At 37.2% G+C, this 13,890-nt stretch overlaps 3 protein-coding genes across 4 annotated transcripts in view; 1 reads left to right on the top strand and 2 right to left on the bottom strand.

The window, feature by feature from the left end:
• The first annotated feature begins 3,053 nt into the window (after positions 1–3,053).
• LOC111491127 (autophagy-related protein 9-like) lies at positions 3,054–10,884 on the top strand. Of its 2 annotated transcripts, XM_023139890.1 has the most exons (11): positions 3,272–3,490; positions 4,736–5,354; positions 5,759–6,079; positions 6,440–6,662; positions 6,831–7,010; positions 7,099–7,305; positions 7,615–7,692; positions 7,774–7,844; positions 8,276–8,386; positions 8,981–9,802; positions 10,423–10,884. In XM_023139890.1, exons 2-11 carry the CDS (start codon positions 4,777–4,779, stop codon positions 10,424–10,426), a joined length of 2,595 nt encoding a protein of 864 aa, XP_022995658.1. In that variant the 5' UTR covers positions 3,272–3,490; positions 4,736–4,776; the 3' UTR covers positions 10,427–10,884. The 2 variants fall into 2 exon arrangements, with proteins under 2 accessions (XP_022995657.1, XP_022995658.1); XM_023139889.1 differs by lacking the exons at positions 3,272–3,490; positions 10,423–10,884 and adding an exon at positions 3,054–3,146 and having other exon boundaries at positions 8,981–10,049.
• Positions 10,768–12,457, bottom strand: LOC111491128 (RING-H2 finger protein ATL16-like). The gene has a single exon (XM_023139891.1). The coding sequence runs from the start codon at positions 12,014–12,016 to the stop codon at positions 10,961–10,963; it is 1,056 nt and encodes a 351-aa protein (XP_022995659.1). The 5' UTR covers positions 12,017–12,457; the 3' UTR covers positions 10,768–10,960.
• A 471-nt stretch (positions 12,458–12,928) lies between these two features.
• LOC111491526 overlaps positions 12,929–13,890 on the bottom strand; it is a 2,847-nt gene continuing 1,885 nt past the window's right edge. Inside the window, exons 3-5 of the mRNA XM_023140476.1 lie at positions 13,684–13,817; positions 13,352–13,452; positions 12,929–13,262 (exon numbers count right to left, since the gene is read on the bottom strand). Coding sequence (XP_022996244.1) covers positions 13,084–13,262; positions 13,352–13,452; positions 13,684–13,817 — 414 coding nt within the window. The 3' untranslated portion in view covers positions 12,929–13,083. The remainder of the gene's footprint in view (positions 13,263–13,351; positions 13,453–13,683; positions 13,818–13,890) is intronic.

Below are 13,890 nucleotides of genomic sequence, written 5' to 3'. Positions count from 1 at the left end.
ACAGATAATATGAAGGGATATATACGAAACGAGAATAGACAAAGTCTTAAACCAAAAGAGAGTTTTCCGAAAGAGATGACAGAAAACTCTTCAAAAAGAAGACTATTTAGACTATAATTACTAAAAGGACAAAAATGTTCACAGCATTAAAAAGCCACAAAAGACTAGGACTTCTCATTCATATTAAAGACTTTATTGTTACTCTCAGAACAAGGGACCTACAAAAGGCTCTATTGAATTGTAAACCTTTAGTGTTAGAATCATGGCCCATTGCTCAAGTGCTCGAGGCCCATGAGAAGGACAAGAAGATACTCAAGTAGAAACTTGGAATTTAGGCGTCTCTGCAAGCCCGTGAGTCTCCTGTGAAACTGTATCTTTTAATACTGTGGCAAAATGCTTGAGAAAATACAAACCAACTTGTTTGGTGTACAAAGACCCCAGTTTTGTCTCTTTATGATCAACCTCCTTGAATTATAATCTCTCTTTGTACAAAATTTGATGATCTTTGCAAAGGTAAGTTTATAGCAAATTCAGAAATTTCAAACTAGTGAATCTGGGCAATTGATGATCCATGAGACGGATGCGAGATTTTGTCTAGGATTTCCCCCCACCAACTTGATAAGGGAAAGTCAAACACCTTAGAACCTTCACTTTTCCAGCCAAATGCTACAAAAATTTATCTAATATTCTCTGAGAGTCATTGACCATTAATCTTACAGCAGAGCTATGCAAGGGTTGAAGGCTTGAAGACCATTAATCTTACCAGAGGAAAGCTACTTCCATTATAATGGAAATCGAAAGAGAAGACTATGCATATTCTTCGTTTAAAAATAGAAGAAGAAGAAGCCAGGAATACCCTTTTCCCCACCCCAATCCATCCAACCACAAACACAGGAGAACGAGTTGGATTCAAATGGTATAGGAAATCCATTGCCTTATATGACATTATAGGCGACGAGTTTGATAAGTAGGTGTTGGTTTCAATTTTTTCCAAATTCAGCTCGTTCTAAAGAAGTGCATAATGCAGACACTATGATCATGTATATATTTCAAATATATGAGTGTTTCGTACAGAGAAGGAAAAAATGACTAACCTGTTTTGGAATATCAATTAGCTGAGGGTTGTTCAATCACATCGCTTCACTATGTCTTATCTCATTCCAACGACACGAGTTTCTTTCTGAAGTCTGTTTCAGTATTAGGATAGCGGCATTAGCAAGGTCCATATTCTTTGTTGTTCTTTCGACGGTAACAATAACGGGACTCGTAAACATCTACAGTGTTACTTAGGCAACCATTCAAATAAATAGTTTGTGGTACTTCTCAAAGAACAATATTATCTCAAGTATCAACACATGAATTGGTTGTAGCATCCGAAAACGGAAAGGAAGATGCAATGTGTACCTATCAGTGAAGACTTCTATCTTGCGGCATACATTAGAAAACTTCGAAGCTAAATCTTAGAGTCGCCACAATCGCATAGCGGAGACTAAGCTGTCAATAAGCTTGCTCAGAATTTCAAATCTGCATACACCAAAGCATCAATACTCATTCACCAAATATTTAAAGTAAATCTAAAGGCATCCAGCTATCGATAACAAAAAATCAAGATCAGAAACAAAAATACTTACATCTCGGGAAAAATCTTAGACTTGTCGACGGAAGCCCTAGATCGTCTAGATGGACTTGCATTCTGCCAAGAATCTATCTGCCTTCTGACTAAGATGCTGCAGCTGATTATTAGATCCACGAACGCTCTCGGAAGCTCCCCGAAACCTCTGTAATCAAACGCGCAAACCTACGGTTCCAAGTTCGGCTAGGTAGCGCGGCCGGCATCTCCGGCGTCTTGGAGATTAAAGAATGTGAATCCCGAGTGAACGTTGGTTCCCGCCATTTAAAAAAAAATAAAAAGATTTGGCTTGTTTGGAAACTGGGTTTGTCTAGCCTGATTGTCGCTGAAGTAACACTAGTAAAACTAATGTAACCAATAAATAAACAAACCAAAAGAATATATGCATTGTTGATATACCGTATCACAATATATTTAATATGGAGTATATCATTAATATATTTGATATTGATATATCATTTATAGGAGTAATATTCTTCATGTCAAATCTACCACTCATATATAGTGATCATTAAAGAGAAGATGAGACATAAGCAATATATTTAATACGTAGAGTGATCATTAAAGAGAAGATGAGACATAAGCAAGATAAGAGTCACGAACAGATACGAGTGTCAAAAATAGGTTTGTTGAAGGGTCGAATAGGGTCTTGAGCCTTAACTTTGAAGTTCGTCGTTCCCTACTTTGCCTCGTGAACATCTATAACTAAAATAGAGAAAAAAAAATCAAAATTTACCCATAAATTTGATATTATTGAGATGAATGAGTTAGAAAAAACGTTGAATAGAAGAGACATTACAATATTTAACTCAATTGGATGAAATTAAAACAAGTGAATTTGGATTTTTCAAAAAGGAAAATAGATAAAAGGCCGAGCTAGGAAGCCCAAGACTGGAACAACCCAGATTCGAATGTTGGGCCAGCCTGCTATCGGAACTCACCGACCAAGTCATAGCATATCTATTTGGGCTAAGAGCCCATTTAGTAGCCCAATTTGTAGAACACTGCTTCACAATTATTATTTATTTATATATTTTTAAGGGAGAAAAAAGGAATTTGATCAAATACTCTCCTTGTATCTGTGTCAAATCCTTTTCTTATTTCAAAATTAAAAGCTCAAATATTATTTAGCTTTTCATAAATATTTTATGTTGGACATAAAATTTATATGCTGTGAATTCTTATATTCCATTTGAGACTCGTTAAGTTTAAAATAATTGTAAGTAAAATTTTGAATTTTTATTGAAAAGCTTTCCAATGTTAAAAGGTAATTAAACGGTAAAATTGAAAGTAATTTTATAATTTAGTCCAAATTGAAATTAAGGGTAAATAGCGTATATAATTCTAAAGATTAAAAGTTATTATGCAGTTTTGACCTTTTCTTTTAATAATTTATATTTTAAAAAAATTAATGTATTTTCATTGATGAAATTTGAAGCTGATGCAAAAAGAGGGGCTAAGAGCAGTCTGCTCGATTAAGGCTGTGGAGAAGAGGAGCAAAGAGACGAGAAAGAGGGTAAGGGAATTACCCAAGGTCACGTTTCTTCACGTTTCTTCACGTTTCTTCTGGGACTTCTCATATCATATTTGTTCCTTATTCCCAGCTTTCTAATTAAACGCACTCCAATTCTTACACCAGATTAATTCTGTAAATTTTCTTCTTTCCTTACACGTAACCCGAACCGCCCCTTTGATTTCTCTGCCCCCTCGTCTTTGATTCCGCCGATTACCTTCAATTCTTTCATTCTTCCCTTCTCTTTCCCCGATATTAATATCTGCCGATCATCTCTACTACTAATTTCGACTTGGGTTGCTCTTATATTCGGCTGCTTCGCCCCCTTCATTCATGTTTTATTGAAGGTAATCCTCATCATTGCATACCCACTTCCTTATTTTGCTTCCTCTTCAATTTTCGTGATCATCTGTTTGTGTGTCTGTACTATATGATATTCGTTTGAGCTCGAATGTTAGTCAATTGGAACCTTTGTTAACTCTCTCCAACTACCTTCTTTTACAATTGTGGACGACGAATGAAAATTTTGTACCTTTTATGTTTTTTTTTCCCTTTTGCTAACTGACTCTGGCTATGATTCATGTTGCAAGATCATCTGCCTTCTCTCCCCCTTCCACCCCTTTCTCAAAATGCCTTGCGTGAGTAATTCAAACAAACCAATGTATAATTGTCAATATTCAGACTCTTCTAGTCTGGTTACCTTAGTTTTGTACTCCTCTGGCTTTCTTTCCTGAAGCTTATCAATTTGACTCATCTGCAAAATAAAATTTGTTTCTCGGTTTAAGACACACCGTACAAGTCGTGGTGTCCAATTTGAATCTACGGGTTTTAGTTCTAAAATATTTAGCTATTCGACTTCAAACTTCATTAATGGTGCATTGTTATGAATACTAGTACTATGATGAATGAAAGTAAGGGTAGAACAATGTTCTAAAAATATTTGAACCAAGAACCACCAATGTGTTTATCCTTGTCTATGCTGCTTTACACGAGGCACTGGAGATTTGTTGACCTCTTTTTCCAAAAAGAGTCCTCTTATCATCCAAGATTTTTCGTGGATGTCCTTGAGTCCCAATGCCATACATGACCAAACTTTCATGTGCTTGCAATTACTCATAAATGGTTTAGTAATTTTTTGTAGTTGACCAACCCACCTCTTGACCCTTTTTCGTTATTTGAGTTGAACAATATGGTTACTATATATGAAACGAAGAAAATTAAAAGACTATTTATCGTGCACTTTGGTAAGCAACATTATTTTCAGTAATCTTCAGTAGCTTTGTTCTGTGGACTTCCTTATATTTTTGTTTCGGCATATGATATGTTGATTCCAGGTCGAAACCTATTTGTTGCTTGCTCTGGAATAACACTGTACAAAATACTCTTATTCTATGCTAGCCTTCCATTTTTAACCTTGTTGAATTCAAATGGAGTCGATTCTTGGAGGATGATATGTAATTGGCGAATGATGTACGATTAAATTGTTTGGGTACTTCATCCTAAAGATCTTTTCCCTATCTTCCTCCATGCATTATTATTTGGATCTTGTTGCTCAAACGTTTCTTGTTGCTATCTATTTCAACTTCTTTCAGGGAATGGACTTACTGTACCTGCCCACTGTCTATCTTAGTGAATGATGCTCAGTGGAACAAGGGGTGCAGATAATGTTGGAATTTTTGGTTGGAAAGCTCGTGGCGACTCATCTTTAACGTCTTCTTTGCTCAAGGATGAGCCACAAGAGATTGAACTATCCACCTATGGAAGATTGCCAGACCCTGGTAGTGAGAGCCCTACGGGGCTTCTTGATGGGGAGCGTTTAAATGTGGAACCAATAGCTGACCTGGACCTATTCTTTGAAAGGATCTACAGCTATTACTGTGACAAAGGGCTTTGGTGCATCATAACAAAGTGGATAGTGGAGCTTATGAGTCTTGGCTTTACCATATGTTTCTCAGCATTTTTCTTGCTATTTGTTGATTGGAATGGTCTGCGTAATGCCAAGTGTGGGATGGATGCTGTGGAGTCTGGAACTAAACCGTGTGATCTTGCCAAGGAAGCTCTTCATGAGCACCCCTTAGACCATATTACACTTTCAAAAGCTATCATCCTTGGATATTTAGGCATATTTTCTGTTTATTGGATCTTTTGCTTTTTTAGGTTTTTTGCACAGCTAAAGGACATTTTAGGAATCCGTCGCTTTTATAACAACAGGTTCGTTGGACAAATCTTATCATTAGATTTCATGCTTTTAAAATCTTGGTTAAATATTAAGTTTGATCTCTATGGTCTCAAAAAAGTTTCGAAATCAGTCTCTATGGCTTTAAATGTTGGAATAAGTCCCTATATTTTGATAAAACCCTAATAAATAGTCTCTATGGTTTGATAAACCCTGATAAATAGTCACCATAGGGACTAATTATGAGATTTTATCAAACTATAAGGACAAATTTAGCTTTTAAAATCATATGGACTAAATTCTAACTTTCTTCAAACCATAGGGTCAAATTTGCTATTTAACCTAAAGTCTATCTTTCCCATTTTAGTTACTTTATTATGTGCTTCAGTTTATGAGTGATCATAGATTCATAATAATACCTAGTCTATATTTTTTGAAGTCTTCACATATCTGACAATGAAATCCAAACTATGCCATGGGCAACAATTCTTGAGAAGGTTGTTGAGCTGCAAAGAACTTATCAGCTCTGTGTGGCTAAGGATCTTTCTGCTCATGATGTGGTTATGCGCTTAATGCGGAAAGAGAACTACCTGATTGGGATGCTTAACAAAGGTGTACTTGCTTTTCCAATCTCAAAGTGGGTCCCAGGTGCTGGCCCGGCTGTGAAATTTGACTCTTCTAGGAAGCATTATCGATTAACATTGACAAAAAGTCTAGAATGGACCTTAAATTGGTGCATACTACAGAGCATGTTTGATCGGTATGTCTTTTACTGGAAATATTTCTCTATTATTTAGTAAATGGTTACAGCTAGGTCTTAGACAGATCAAACATTAAGAACTGATACATCTTTTGTAATAATTTCCATGCGTATATATGATTTACTTAACAAAAAATATATGTTATCCTGTCTGTATATTCATACTCTTATATCTCTCATCTTCACCTTGATAAACGTAAGTATTGGTCTAGAGTATACTGTTGTTAAGACCTAAAGCTTGAATTAATGTAAGCTTGCAACTTCTTTTTTACCACAGGGATGTCTTAAATCTGAAGGTTTTAAAGATTTTCTTGCTTGCTATGTAGAATTCCTACTGACTGAAGCATATTCTTGTTGCAGTAATTACTGTGTTAGAAGGGAGTTCATATCCAATCCTAGAACGTTAAAAAAAAGGCTTGCGGTAGTTGGAGTGGTGATGCTCCTGCTTTCTCCATTTCTTGTCATATTCATGTTGGTATACCTCTTCCTGAGGCACGCTGAGCAGTTCTATAACCACCCAAGTACAGCATCATCTCGAAGGTGGTCAAATTTGTCAAAGTGGATTTTTAGGGAATTTAATGAGGTACGATGAGTCTCTAGATTTTACTAAGTAAACTTTATTTCTTTTTATCATTTGTGAAAAGTTGTGTTGAAAATATTTAGGTTGTAACGTGTCATGTTTGACAGATAATATTTCTAGAGGGGGGAGGGAGATTTTCAGTATTCATAATTGCTGCTATATCTTTGACAGGTCGAGCATTTGTTCAAACACCGGATCAATAGCAGTGTGCTTCATGCTTCAGAGTATCTAAAGCAATTTCCCTCTCCCATTATTACAATAATTGCAAAGTTCATCTCATTTGTCTTTGGTGGCTTTGCTGCTATTCTGATCATCATTGCTTTTCTGGAGGAATCTTTACTGGAGGGCCATGTAATATACATTCCATTTACTCTTAACCTCTAAACCTATGCCTAACTGTATACTTTAATCTCTAAATTTATGTTCTTTTACCATTCAGATATTCGGCCGCAACCTCCTCTGGTATGCTGCTGTTTTTGGAACTATAACTGCTATTAGTCGGGCAGCAGTTACAGATGAAATTTTAGTTCTAGATCCTGAGGGGGCAATGTCTATGGTTGTCCAGCATACGCATTATATGCCGAAGAGATGGCGTGGCAAAGAAAATTCCGAGGTTATCCGATTAGAATTTGAAACCCTTTTCCAGGTAAATGCCTAGCAGTTCATCTCATTTTCTGTATGGCCGGTGTGAGAATTAAACTGGTAACTACGAACTTGAGACTATCCTTATCTTATTATAGAACTCAGGCGTTAGAGAGCTCCCTCTGCTCTTCCAGACCTGACTACCCCAGTTGACTTACCTGCTTGCTTAGCAAATTCTCTTAGTTCCCCGTTGCTCAAAACTGTCTCAAGTTGTAAAAAGTTTACCTTTTTTTGCTTTCATCTGCTTGAAATACAAAGGTCATTTTCTTTTCTTGTTTTTCAATATTGCATTGATGCTGCTTTTCTGATGCAGTATACAGGAATGATGTTACTTGAGGAGATGGTCTCCATTTTTCTCACCCCATTCTTGCTTGTGTTCATTGTTCCAGAGGTTGGAACTTATAGAGACCTTATCTCATCTCATTTTACTGTGGCCACCTTCTTTCAGTCACCGATATTTTTATTTTTGCAGAGGGTGGATGACATCTTGCAGTTCATTGCAGACTTCACAGTTCATATTGAAGGTGTTGGTCATGTTTGCAGGTTGTTTTGTTACTTCAATAGTATCTTGATCTTTACTCTTCCCTTACACTAAACTATTCCTGCATGAGAGTCAAATGAGATACAAAAGAGTTTGGAGAAGTAAAGCCTGGGGGGAATTCATAGAGTTCCTTATCTCTTCCTAAACCCATACTACCAAAACAAAAGCATAAGCAACGCAAAAGCCCACCCCCCCCGTCATGGGCTTCCTATATACTCATCTAAATACGCCCCCTCCTATCCATTATTAACTCAGTTAAAGGGCCTTACTCTATATATCAACCCTATTTATACAGTACATTAGACCCTTCCCTGCATGCCTTTTCTCCTACATGTTTATAATTGGGTGCCTATCAGAAATGCAATATGGCTTCTTTTATATACTTTTTTATTTCGGTTCAAAATGTTTTTGGCTGCTTCCTTGTCTTCTGCAGTTTCAGTGCCTTTGACTTCCAAAAACATGGAAATAGCAGTTATGGGTCACCACATAATGCACCAGGCGCAGAGAGAAGCTCCCAGGGGAAAATGGAGAAATCATTCTTGAGGTACGAGCTTTTCTTGACCGTGCTTTTTCTGATTGTTTCCTTATGCCAATTTTTGTTATCGAAAATATTTCTATAATTGTTCTGATTTTAAATACATACTGGCAAAAATGTTTGCTGCATTTTCATAGCGTTGTAGAGAAAGCAATCGAATATGGCCTTCACAATCTCAGCTTTAAAAAGGCCGGCTTCAATCTGCATTTGAGTTAAATTAGGACAACTCCTGATCATGCGGTGAATCTATACATATATCGCATTGTTGTATCGCTATGCAACTTTTAGCAGCTTCACTAAATTTTAATGAAAAATATGTAAATGATAAAAGCAGAGCGGGTTTGATATTTTTCATATAAACATCTCTAGCACTTTCTTTGTTTCAACTTTTCAATTTGCTTTGATAGGAGTGACCAACAAGATAGAACATACTTTTGCTGAAGAGTTCCAGGGCCCAGATACCAATTCTGTGAACTTGATTTGTATAGTGCTTTTATGTGAATCCTGAAAATGTTACATTCAAGATTCTTCTTTTAAGAGTAAATAGTGTCTTTTATTTACTGCTTCTGAACCCTCACACATCAAGTTGTGTTGTCACTGCAGTTTCTGTAGTAATTATCCTGCATGGGAACCAAATGCTCAGGGAAAACAGTTCCTGTCAAACCTACAGACTTTTAGGGAGAAAATGTTGCAGCGACGGGGACATGTACATCAGCCGCATGAAATGCATCAAGGGAGTCGCAATTTGGTCGGTCATCGGGACAGGAATGGGATTTTTCCGAGGGAACTACCTCGTGCAAATTCAGCGGCTGCTAATTGGACAGATTTTCTATGGCTAGATGAACACCAAAGAAACTTTCCATACCTACTCGATCATTATTATACAAACGCACCACAAGATATAGCCAATTACTCTAGGGACGTCCCTGAAGAACAATCTGAATTGATAGAGCAGAACTCCAGAATGTATTGGATGCCACCCTACTTCACTCAGAGAAAAGGAAGGTACGAAGATTACTGGGAGGAAGATCATCTCGAGGATCGATCAGAAACTCATCTTGGGGCCTCCACGTCCGCTCCTATCCTTCGCGAAAGCATATTTCAGCATCAAGATTTTAACAGTGCAAATCCTGGTATTAAGACACGGTGGTGGGATCGAAATTTTGCGCCTGGTGAACAACCCCAAACAAGTTTCATGGATCCTCCCGAGTTCAACAGGTACACTACTACCATGAAGAATCTCAATGATAATGTCTCAGAAAGAAGCTCAGAGGAGCAACAACACATGGAATGGAGCGATTTCGGGAAGTTGTCTGGAGCTACCCACTTAGAAGATATAGAGACTGAAGAATTGGATCTTCATTTTGGAGATGTGTACAGCAGAACTCCAGAAACTCCAAAACCTTCTGCATCTACAAGCTTTGAGTAATTTCTTTTACTTTATGTGGAAGCTATTGCTTTATATCCTGAGATACATGTTGATTTTCTGGGTTCTTTTATATTTCTGCCTACTTATAGCAAGATCCTTAAATTCTTTTTCTGTACATAAATTCACCAAAACAAAAATATTCTTCGTAGGCCTCTGTTTGGTTTGAAGCCTCTTGGAACCATGTGATGGTGTAAGTAATGGCACATTCAAGTTATTAATGACACCCAATTCATTCTTCAATCATATCCAAGTCTTCTTTTCTATATGGAAGCACTTTTTTTTTCTTCAACTAATCACATTGTTTATGTTAGGAATATAAATGGTGGGTCTACTTGATTTTGGCTCCCTTCCCTTCAACTCAAAGCAACAATATTAACCTTTTTAGATTATTTTTTAAATTTGATTCTTTATGTTTATATTTATGTTCATTCCAATCATGAAATTCATGCAACACAAATCTTATTGGTTAAAGCCATGACTCTAATGAATGAAGTTTTCATCAATCATCTAATTAGCTAAGATAATTTCAAACCCTCATTATTGAGCTAGTTTCTAAATTCAATGTTAAGAAGATTACAAGCAATGACATCCACTGACATAATTCATTGCGACACAGGTAATCTTACATAGAGGGGTTGAAATGGGAACTGTCAGACAACTATTTATGAAGCGCGAACGCCAAACCATGTGTTTATTTTGAAGAATGTATTAGTTGATTGATTAAAATCATAGCTTCTGCAACACATAATTTACCATGCTGACTAAAGAATATGAAGATGATTGTGAAGGAGCCTTCAGCTAGTTGACTCAGAGTTTGGGGCCGCTCTTCTCTGAACCCATTCATGAAGGTATAAAACCAAGAACCCAAGAGAAAGGAGACGAGCAATCATTCTCAATGATGAGGACTTGAAAAAGAAAGAGAGGCAAGATAATGTTTAGTGGTTTAAGCAATGATTCCCACTAGCATGCCAAGTTTCAACAAGTTCTATTTTTCATCTCTTTTCCATAATGTGTAAAATTTCATAATAAAATTACAAATAACACCATTTGTTTTGTATGTAATATCTCATTCACCTATTAACTTTTTCACTACCTTCTGAAATCAAAAGCAAACAGAAACTAAATCTGAATGCAACCAATCAATCCTTGAATATTTACATATCTGACTCGAGTGGAAGAATTGTGTTTTTGAATCCTCGTCCGGATCGAAACGGGAAGAAAGATCTTCGATTTCTGCTGTCATTTTCTGCACTACTACTGCTACTGGACTCATTGATTTGCCTATCTTGATGTATTATCATTTGAACGGTTAAGTAAAGCTGTTGATCAGCTGCAGAATCCATGGAAAAGGATCTTCTGATGGGTTGGATGAAGAACTGTTCATCTTTTGCTCTAACATTGATGCCCTCATCTCCCATTATTGAAACATGGTGACACTTCCGAGTTTTGGATTTTCCAACCTTGTTCTCAAGTTTTTTAGGAGAATGGTATCTGGGCTGCTGAACCAGTGCTTCTCTTGAAATAGTACTTTCTTGTTGCCCTGTTGAGGAGACAACTTCATCTTCTCTACCCAATTCAATGACTACAAAATCTTCATCACTGCCCATTAGGCTGTTGGAAAGGAGCTGAGAGTTTTGAGGAGAAGAGCTTGGAGCTACAATGTGATCAATTGGAGGCTTTGTTGTGCCTGAAATGCTTGTTCTGCAAAGAGGGCAATTGGAGTTGCTTTGCAGCCAGACATCAATGCAGTCCAAGTGAAATGTGTGGCTGCACTTTGGTAGAACTCTCAACATCTCGTTCTCTTGAAACTCGCTTAGACAAACCACGCAGCCATAGAGACCACTACCTTCATCGTCTCCCTCGAATCGAAAAGTTGGGATTTGGCCAATCATCGACTGTTCGAGCCCGCGATTCCACATTGTTGGTGAGAGAGCTATGAAAGGATCTTCATGCTGTTGGGAATGAAAACTCGAAAACCGCCTCAGCAGACTAAAATGGTGCCAGTTAGAACAGCATTTGGTGATGAAAATGTAGTAACCCAATAGCAAAAGAACAGTCCCCATCACACTCAGAACTGCAACAGCTAAAATTGGAGAAGCAGAATCTGAAACACTAGAAAATGGTGAGTGATAGCTTGAAATCTGTTGCTTTGTGAGCGATTCAAAAGCTGGGGACTCAAATATATGGAGGCTTTTCTGGGTTGGTTCCATAAGCAAAAGTGGAAAACTAAGAGGTAGGATTCTTGAAAAAGAAGCAGAAGATGTAGGAAATGTTATTAGCTTGATCACCAACACTTATACAAAGAGTGATACAGATAAATTAATATTCATAAAGCTACTTTGAGAAAGTCAGAAAGAAACAAAATGATACTGGATTAAAATAATAAGATGAAGATCCACTAGATCTTTTTTTTTTTTTTTCAAAGAAAATTAAAAATTTAGGAGGATGAAGTGTGGAAACTTGAGGAACATGAACATGCATATGCACATGCACATGTACTTACATCTACATGGGCATGGGTTTGAGGGGAAATGATATCTATAGATTTATCTTGTGCATTTAAAACACTTTGTTGACTTCCATACCCACTGGTTTCATCTTGAAAATTCATCCTTTTCTTTCTGTTTAAGACAGTGTGAGAGAGAAAAAGTAATGAAGAAGCGGGGTAGGGGTGGCTGTGGGTTATTTAAAAAATAAAAATAAATAGTATTGAAGTGTGAAATCACACCTTAGTTGGAGAGGGGAACAGACATATCTGTTAACGGTGTACCAACGAAGACGCTAAGCCCCTAAGAAGGTGGATTGTGAGATCCCATATTGGTTGGAGATAAGATTGAAACAAAACATTTCTTACAGAATGTAAAAATCTCTCCAGTGATACGTAACAGCCCAAATCAAACCGTGAATTTAGACTATTACATAGACTTTAGTACAAAGACAGTTGGACCCCAGTTTCATCATCCTGCTTCAGAACCAAAGCCTTTCAATGGGCTCTTTCTACAAATTTCTACTACGTTCAATCCTACATTTTATGTACAACCTTTCCAGATGGTAGACTGAGCGGACAGAGAGCCTTGGCTCTGGTGAGCTCTATTTCCTCAACAGGTCTGGACACAAGTCGGGGGATAAAATTAAGCTGATTTATAAGTCTTTGTAAGAAAATTTTCCAGTTTTGAATGTCTAAACATGTGTTTCGACTTCATATCAATAAGTACATGATCTACACTCGTGTGATATTTACACCATTGTTTTGATTTGAAGCAAGGAACCAGTAAACTTAAACTTCCAGTCTATCTAAACTATTATCATCATCATTCTCCGTACTTTCTCCTCCGGATATCATTTTCATGATCGTTCGTGTGGCTTTGCCAACAGCACGAGAAGTCTTCTTTGCAGCTCCAACAACAACAGGCTGCAAAGAAATAATGGGCAGGCTTGCTCTCTCTTGAATCATTGCTGTATCATGCAGACAACATAATATACGCCGTTAAACTCTGGTGCTTGGTTTATAAGAACGTGTAGAATAAGTTATGAGTCAAACATACACATAGTTTGTTGGTGGGCAAGTGCACCGATCTGCCGAATTCCAGCTTCTGCTGCTTGGACGGCCTGAGCAGATTTGTTTACCCCATCAGCTATCTCCTGGCTGCTTATCAAAACAGACTCGACACGAATTACTCAGAGTGAGCTACATTTAACTTCATCCCACCTCTCCTCAATACCCTTAAAAATATTTCTACTCAGAACCAAGTATTCTAAAGATTTACCAAAAATCCAGCATGCCACAGAAGACGGTGTCCATCTCAATTCAAATGTCAAATATAATTATAAAACCATCAGTAAGGAGATATGTGCATGGATAAGGATTTGTTCTCACCTTAGATCACTTAGTTCAAGAGTTAGATCACTGATCTCCATGCCTGAAAGTCTAATGGCGGCCATTGTACCAGGAAGTTCTTCACGTGCTGTGTCAGCTAGCTTTGAAAGTGAAATGGCAGCTCTGCGCATTGCCTACATAAAATGGGCTATCTTGATTAATATGAGGATTTGTATAAAGAGTAAAAAAAAAAAAAAAAAAAAAAAA

This window comes from Cucurbita maxima, unplaced genomic scaffold (genome assembly GCF_002738345.1).
Source record: "Cucurbita maxima cultivar Rimu unplaced genomic scaffold, Cmax_1.0 Cma_Scf00016, whole genome shotgun sequence".
NCBI classification, from domain to species: Eukaryota; Viridiplantae; Streptophyta; class Magnoliopsida; order Cucurbitales; family Cucurbitaceae; genus Cucurbita; species Cucurbita maxima.
The sequence above is the reverse complement of the archived record's forward strand: the minus strand, read 5'-3'. Positions and strand labels throughout refer to the sequence as shown.

What these genes read in the sequence shown, in the direction of transcription:
- LOC111491127 (XM_023139890.1), top strand. Translation starts at nt 4,777, where the DNA reads ATGATGCTCAGTGGAACAAGGGGTGCAGATAATGTTGGAATTTTTGGT. An exon ending in TTTTTAGGGAATTTAATGAG is followed by an intron (nt 6,663 to 6,830) that starts GTACGATGAGTC and finishes TATCTTTGACAG; the next exon opens with GTCGAGCATTTGTTCAAACA. An exon ending in GGTGTTGGTCATGTTTGCAG is followed by an intron (nt 7,845 to 8,275) that starts GTTGTTTTGTTA and finishes TGTCTTCTGCAG; the next exon opens with TTTCAGTGCCTTTGACTTCC.
- LOC111491128 (XM_023139891.1), bottom strand. Translation starts at nt 12,016, where the DNA reads ATGGAACCAACCCAGAAAAGCCTCCATATATTTGAGTCCCCAGCTTTT.